Raw genomic sequence first — 8,209 nt, 5'->3', positions numbered from 1 at the left:
CAAACCTGAAGCATGGATCACCTGAAGCAAGTAATCACTTGGAACAGTATCTACTCTTCCCAAAAGCCAAAAAGCTGATTTCTGGCAGTAAGAGCAAGGCTGCTGACAAAGTCCAGAAATACAAAGGCTACTTCCTCCAATTCATTGCTATCTGCACTCTCCTCATGCACAACTACGTTTTGGTTGACGTAAAATGGGTGTTTTCATCCTTCCTAATATGCTTATCTGGCTTACTTTCACATCTGAGGTCTGCTGAGACAATGTAAACTTTGACTAACTTTCATTTTTCTTTGCATCCTAAGGAAAGGGCTAACATATTTTCAGAATTTGAAAAACAGATGCTATTAACAGATCACAGCTACAGAAGTACCACAATTTAACTGTGCCCTCACTTATGAACCACCTTTTGATACCAGACATTTGCAGTGGGAACAAATTTATTAATGACCACTTCATTTTTTCTCTCAGTCTACAAAATAAGAGGCTTGGACATAATGAGCATTTTATGAGCGCTTCATTACCCATCTTTTGTTGTTCTAGGATAGAAGCATGTAGCATTACAGTGAAATACTCCAACACAGAATGTAGTCCTTGCCCCTGAAATTTGCCTCTCTAACACTAATAATGACACTCTAGAATACAGTGAGTGTTGCTCTTCCTTCCCAATGTGATCATTTATTTTCTACCCTGTTGCCTATTGGGAAGGGAGGAATTCCAATTGTTTTCCTTTTTCCATTTAAACCAATGCAATCAGTGAAATGGACCATTTGGTAGATGTAAAGAGATTAGTCAGTGCTTACTTTATAAAATATTTATAAAATGGATAGATGCAAGTGATTTCCAAGACTACAAAGTAGTAAAGTCTTGAAAAAGTCTTCCTCCTTCTGGGAGAGAACAGGAAAATGAGTCAGTTTCAGGAAAGGGATATGTGCTTTCTTTTTCAGCTCTGAAAGCTATTTGTTTGCATTTTGGGTCTTGTTTTGCTCTCACCTTCCCATTTGGTAATGTCATTTATCTCAGGCAATTTCTCAGGCAATAAAACAATTATTCTGCAGAAGTTAAAGCACCCTACTCGCCAGTCAGAATGTGGAGCTTATTAACTTCAAATGGGCAAAAATGGTGCTTATAATAAGAGAAATTATTAAAAAAGGATGGGCACTGGCCAACATTTCCATTTTATTCTTTTCTTCTAAGATAATATTCTACTGAATATTTTATTGCTTGGCTTTCCTTATTAGAGCTGTGTTTAAAGGTTCTGAGAGAACACTGACTTCATCATTGAAATGAGAAAGGAAAAAACATTTTAAATCAGAAGATATTATTATGTTTATTATTATATCTAAACTAATATACAGTGTAATGTAGAGCAGATAGTTTTATTAGTGGATGAAATATATTTCCTTATTGGTTTCAGCAAGCAGGAGAAAAGAAACCAAGTGTCCAAATAACATTTAAATTTGGGTGCAAAGGAATTGATTTTGCCATCCAAATCAATACGCTTATTTGGTTGTGATAAAATGCTTTTCTTTGAAAAATAATACAGTAGGTTTGCCTCTACTTTGGAATTTCCAAATCCCACTTAAAACAAACGTAAACTTGGAGGGATTTTCAATTTTCTGTCAGAAGTTCTGGACTTATATTATTGAATAGCTACATACTGTGCACTATAGTCTGTTCGACTGTATTACTATTAATTCACAGGTAGACAAAATGTGCTTGCTCCCTTTGAGCTGAAAAGTTCCTTCTGTACCTCTACTGTGCTTTTCCAAAATATTTTATTGGTAATAGCATACATACTTTGCACATCTTTGAATTTACAACCAAATGCAATTGCTTTCAAAGTAAACAACTTTTTTTTTAATATTATTTAACTAATGAAACAATCATTATCAATGTAACAAGCTGAAAAATACAGCAAATCGATACAAGACTGAGGTAACAAAATACTTTGCCAAAAACCTAGATTCCAATGCTAGAGTTTAGTGGTTACTACAGGTGAGACATTTCACAAGAATTGTAGAAATAATTCTTACACAAATGGCATGCAGTGGACTGCTGGAAAATACGGTCAAAAATAGTGCAACAGTTTTCACACAAACCAAAATGTTGAAATTTGTTTAGACTATAATATGACAAGTAAGTTGCAATTTGAAAACTACTACCTTTGCCTCATTTTAGTGCTACTTGGACAAACATATTTTGGCACTTAGTAACATTGAAATTGCAGATAAATAAGGGAATAATATTGCCTAAATACATTTTATATCTTCACAATTCTCGGAACAGTCAATATGAGGCAATATCTATTTCTGTACAACTATTGCAGTTTTTCTTTTTGATGGACAAAATCTTGCATGGTTGGTGATATTTTTGAGAAAATGCTGTATTAATCACTACTTTTTTGCAATACGTTGTGTACCAACAGCAGCTTTCAATTCACATTAAAAGTGCCTGATGAGAGGAAATGATACCAAATGACAACAAAAAACCTCTAACCAGTAGCTACAAACTATTTAATACTCATAAACTCATCTAATATTGGATCAAGATATTTTTAACAATATTATTACACTGCTTCATTATTCTGTTTTTTAATTTATATTGTACAGCCATTTCACAATTGTATTATACTGAAAAGGTGACTATTGTGTATTATCTGCTACATTCACCTCTCTTCCATAAGATTTTTTACTTTCAAATGATAATGATGTGAAGGACTTCAAGCTCTTCTTAGACACTTCCAAATTCCAAGGTTTTGAGTAGGGTTATTTGAAGGGTATTGTTTCTCCATGTATATATTTCTCTGATAAATAAATGGGTGTAATAATCATTCATAAGTGTTTCCACCCATTCACGGCACACTATTTTGGAACTTTTCTGTCAAAGACATTTCCTTTTTAGTTAGCAATCTGTTTTAAAATAAGTGAAAATCGATCCTTTTGTAACTTGTCCAACAGGCTCTATGGCTCATAATTTTGAATAAAAGCATCTTTTTGAAGAATTTTATAGTAACATATACAAAACTTTAGAGACACTTAAAGCCTAAAATGCTATTAAGTTCTGAATGCGTACAGGCAATCATTCTTCTTTCCAAGGGAGGCGTGTTAGACATAACTGAAAGTTGTCATGACATCTACTAGTTTATCTCAACTCCAATACGCTGGACAGTATGTCACTGGTGTTGTCTTCTGCTACATCACACTAGGAATGAGTGGTTGTTTACATGCTTCTAATACATCCACATTATGCCAATAAGTGTTCCATTTTAAATTTAACTTATATTTAAGACAGGTTGCTAATAAAGTAACTTAAAAATAAAACTTCACGTGCACATTTGTTTTTTGGTCACCATTCTTGATGTTTACAGTTAAGATTTCATTTGGGTAGACAATACCTTCTTTCTTAGGTATTTATTTGTTGGTCCATCTAAAAAGTATAATGGGCAATATTTTAACCGTTCTTTCAGCACAGACTTTCTGTGACTTTTTTGACATGATCTCAGACAAGTTTTCCTTTGCTTGTGATGGCCAAATGCATGCTGACGCAGAACAGAAGCATTTGATTTGTTTAGCTTGTTATTTCACAAGAATTTTAGAGTTTTCCACAGTCAGAGAAATAAATAAGACTTATTTTGCAACGGGATTAGATGATGCATTTAAACATGACTTAAAAGAAAGAACCAGTTTCCTCTGGGGTAGTTTTCGGTAGCTCACACTCAAAACCAGTAATGCAGGGATGTTTCTGCTATGGCAGAGTTCCAGTACCCCTTTTTACACAAATTACATGTCTGCACAAGGACTGACAAGTTATCCTTAGCTTTAAGGGTCTAAGTGCAGTCTAAAATAGTGACAAAACTGCATATGGTTCAAACCATATTGATGCTAAAAAGAAACACAATACACATGGCTATAGGTGGCATACTCAGTAAAATGGCAATCCATGTAACCTGCGTCTTCATGAATAATTTTGTTGAGAACTAATCACTAAAGGACACAGGTGCAGAATAATTCCAATTATGTATTCTAACAGTTTTAATTTAACAGTTTTTAATTAATGGATTTACTCATTCACTACATTCAAAAGCATTTACATTTTACATTAATAGCACTGGATGCTCTGCCTTTGCAGATGCTTGTGTTTTTCTTTGTCCATTGTTATCATAATTTAACACGCAAGGAGAAAAAAAATAGATATATTTTGCTTTTTTTTTTTTTTATACAACTCATGTGTCATCAAAGAACATCTGTCAATTTTACATCAATTTTCATGTCCCAGGACCTATGTCCAGGAGCTGTCAGGAACTGTATTATTTTTGAAAAGTTGGTATGCTTTAGGCTTCATTCTCAGGTCAAACACTCAAAATAACACAAAAATTACAGTGGAGCTACATTCAACAATACAGATTGGTGTTGTTAGAGAAGTTTCAAAATCAAAATTCAGAAAATTACAAAAGGCTACAGAACAAATACCGCTAATATGATGGAGACTGTTCTAATACAGGCTCTGTTCATTTAAATTGACTTTCAGTTTTTCATGGTCTGTAATCTAGACGTTGGCTTGCAAATCTCTCCTATATGCAGTCTTAGGAAACTCAGAAGAGATTTTGCTCTTCCTATGATTAATGAAGTTTAATTAGTGATGCCTTACAGCAGAAGAGGTTTTAACCAAAAAAGCACTGAACTTATCATGGGAATAGAAAAGAACTATGACTACATTTGTGCCAGGGCACAGCAGGGATACAGCTATGGATGTAGGACAAGCTCCTTTACAGGAACAGGCTCAGATAATGAGAAGGCTGTTTTTTTTTGTTTGTTTTGTTTTGTTTTTTGTTGTTGTTTTTTTTCTCTTTTAAATTCTGTGGATGTAAGCATTGAGACTTCTATGTAACTGTTCCACTACCAGACACTACCTAGCTTCCATTACCATAATGATTTTGGAAATGCAGTACCATGACTATATTGCCATAAAAGTGCATCATGTACTAGAATTGAGTGAGGTTGAGTAATCAACAGAAAGACAGAACAGAAAATAATGTTATGGAATCATTCTGAGGAGTCAGAGCAATGTGTATCGTAGGACCTGATTATCTGCTTCTCTGTATCAAGGAATAGCAGTTCCCTTTATGATGAACAGCATTCAGATTTAAAAAACAAACAAACAAAAAACCAAACTGTGACAGTTATATGGCTAGTAAGAGAACAAAAAAAGACATTTAATGCAACATAAATTTAAAACCATGCACCTTAAATCCATTGTCAAGGTATTCCAGAATAATGTATCCAAATAAAAATAACTGCTCTGTGCCAAAATACATTTTTACCGCATAGCTCAAATTTGAACAAAAGAATCATCCAGAGATTTGATACAAAACCTGAGGCAGCCACATCGCAAAGCAACTCAGTGCACTTAGGTTATAAAAATGTTGTTCCACAATTTTCTATTCTAACTGACACTTTGCAGCAAGTTAACACTGTCAATTATTTTGTGCATTAGAAAGAATTGAAACCCAACATGGGCCAAATGTTCTTCAGTCACACAAAGCAGCTTAACAATAAAAAGAGCAATTTAAAAAAGGATAGGCAAGATAGAAGATATGGTGCTCAGTTTGTAGTCAAACATAAGTTCAGGGGCAGTTTGTGACCACAGAAGGCTGAAAATCCTTCCTTAATCCAGGATTAATCTTCTGTCCATTTAACTGGTCTATGTCCACTCAGTGCATGAAACTATATGTGGTTCTAAGGACAACATTCACTTTCTGCTTTTAAAAGCTGTGTCAGAATCACTTTCAAGTCACACAGGAAAGTGCTGAAATAGTTGTGGCTGGCTCACATCAGGAAAACTATTATTTTCTCCTCTTCCTCAGAGAACAATAGCTTGTTTCTTCAGTTTGGCACTTGAAGTCACATCAGGTAAGAGCAAATTATTCAAATGACATTAGATTAGCAGGTGCCTGGAAGAGAATGTACATTATTCAGCAGTATATTGCTCCTCAGCATATTACAGCATTGGGAAGCTGCAAGGTTACAAAATCATAGAATAAGAGAATGCCTTAGGTTGGAAGGGACCTCAAAGATTATCTAGTTCCAACACTCCTGCTGTGGGGAGAGCTGCCAACCACTAAACCAGGCTCCAGGTCAGGCTGCCCAGGACTACATACAACCCGACCTTGAACACCTCCACGGACAGGGCATCCACAGCCTCTCTGGGCAGCCTGTGCCAGGGCCTCACCACTGTCTGAGTGAAAAATTTCCACAGTATGTAATCTAAATCCAGTGGGACAATAATACATTATTCAGTGTGAAAGTGTCATCAGTCTCAAACAGGTCCAAAAGCGAGCTAACCCCATAACTCCAAATCCAGTTCAAGTATTCTAAGAAGTTATTAGTATACATGGGATGTGTGTGTATGCATAAATAAGATTCTTGAGCTGTGTCCTGTTATACCTCCTGTGTGGCTGAGCATCCTATTAATATAAGCCTTTGAAAACCTTTCAACAATGAACATTTTTTTTTTTCCTGAAAAATGAAGCTGCTATATAAAGGACAAACAGCATTTTATAGGACACTCTCTTCAATGGTACTTATAAACCCAGTCATCAGTTTAATTGCCAGTATGTTGGCTACCTTCTTTGTTCATGATGAAGCCCCTTCATGATGAAGTAAAGACAGGGCTACCTCACTACTTGAATCTGCAATTACAGAGGTTGTATGCTGTTAATGTCACCAAACTTATAGGCAGACATGTACTGATCTTGGTTTCAGGTGGGTAATCTGTAGTTTTAAATACCTTTTATTCCTCCTATTGAAAAACTGGATCAATGTACAAAATGACATGTCCCCACAGGACTGTGCGTGCATGCAGATTTAAAAGATTAAGGGTTTTCTGCAAAATATGTAAAAGCAAAATTCTGTAAAATATGTAGAGAGTTTCTCAGTCTTACCCGAGGCTTGTTGCTTTTGCACGCATCATCCAAATGCTTATGCCATAATATTGCATGAAATCTTGAACCAGCCTGGAACTTGTAAACATTACCTACAGAAATAAGAGAATCAAGGGCTCTCAATTTGCAGACAGACAACTGCTTCAGTGGATTCTGATTCCTGTGCAGAAGCAAAAGTCCTGAAGTAAACTGCTGAATTCACATTTGAGGAGTATGGTGCTCATATAAAAGAGCCCATGTGAGGCATGTTATTTAATAATCCTTGGGTGAAGACAGCATGAGAACATACGTGTTCTGCAAAGCTAAGGGGAGTGTGTAGGAAGAGAGGACAAGTGGCAGCTACAGAAAAGACCAGTTAGGACCAGTGAGTGGATCTGATTTACTTCCAGCTCTATTCTCATTAAGGCTGTTGTAGTCACTGCCAAGCTTCTTTTTTTTTACATATTTGTGAACTGAGTTTTCTTCAGTGTCCTACTGTGTATTTCCTCCATGCTTTGAAATCTTGTAAATTGCTTTTTGCTATCAAATATATCATGCATTTCATTCATCAACCAAGACATGCACTTGTTGTGTACTGAAGCTGATCATGTGAGAAGTGAAAGAAGCCTCAAAAACCTTTATGTAACCATTCAAAAAACAAAATATTTTGTGTCTTTCTGATCTTTTTTAAAGTTGGATCAAGTTGGAAGAATTATGGCACTTCAAAATGAAGAATAATTTAAAAGGCTTTTTAGGTAAATGGCTTGATGTTTGAAGCATTTTCATAATATTGTAATTTTCCTCACTGAAAGTCAAGATTTGATGTTGGCCAATTTAAAGAAAGCTATTCAGAAACTCAGAGATTAGGGTGTGCAGGTACATGCAGACATCTGTCATTGGTCAGGCAGTTTCCATAATTCTTACAGAAACTGTCAAGATGCAGCAATACGTCTGTAGGCACCACAGAGGTAGGCGCTGCAGAATACTGCAGAAGTATGTTCAACTTTATTTGTACCCTCCCTTGAAAATCTCTTTTCATTCTTTTAAATGAGTATCACTGTAAGTGCTATAATTGACAAACTCATCAAATAGCTATAACTCTACTTTGTATCACAGAAATACAATTCAAAGAATGTCCACCCTGCAAAATCTACCTTTGTCAGGGTTATTTAGCTGGAAAATATCAGGATGTTCAGGGTCATCAGGCAGTGCCACCATCCAGCCCACAATGGAGATCTTTTTACTAGGTGTAGATTTATACTGGAAGAGACAGAAAAGTATGTCACAGCT

The 8,209-nt window shown here is 35.5% G+C and overlaps 1 protein-coding gene across 4 annotated transcripts in view; it reads right to left on the bottom strand.

Moving 5' to 3' along the window:
* The window catches only part of RALGPS1 (Ral GEF with PH domain and SH3 binding motif 1), a 100,595-nt gene continuing 94,144 nt past the window's right edge, over positions 1,759-8,209 (bottom strand). For 3 of the 4 annotated variants that reach the window (XM_021414176.1, XM_021414179.1, XM_021414178.1), the window contains 2 exons: positions 8,074-8,179; positions 1,759-7,032 (listed from right to left, as the gene is read on the bottom strand). In XM_021414176.1, the coding sequence (XP_021269851.1) occupies positions 6,872-7,032; positions 8,074-8,179 (267 nt within the window). In that variant the 3' untranslated portion in view covers positions 1,759-6,871. The remainder of the gene's footprint in view (positions 7,033-8,073; positions 8,180-8,209) is intronic. The other variant, XM_021414177.1, reaches the window with a different exon arrangement.

Source organism: Numida meleagris, chromosome 16, assembly GCF_002078875.1.
Source record: "Numida meleagris isolate 19003 breed g44 Domestic line chromosome 16, NumMel1.0, whole genome shotgun sequence".
NCBI lineage: Eukaryota > Metazoa > Chordata > Aves > Galliformes > Numididae > Numida > Numida meleagris.
The sequence above is the reverse complement of the archived record's forward strand: the minus strand, read 5'-3'. Positions and strand labels throughout refer to the sequence as shown.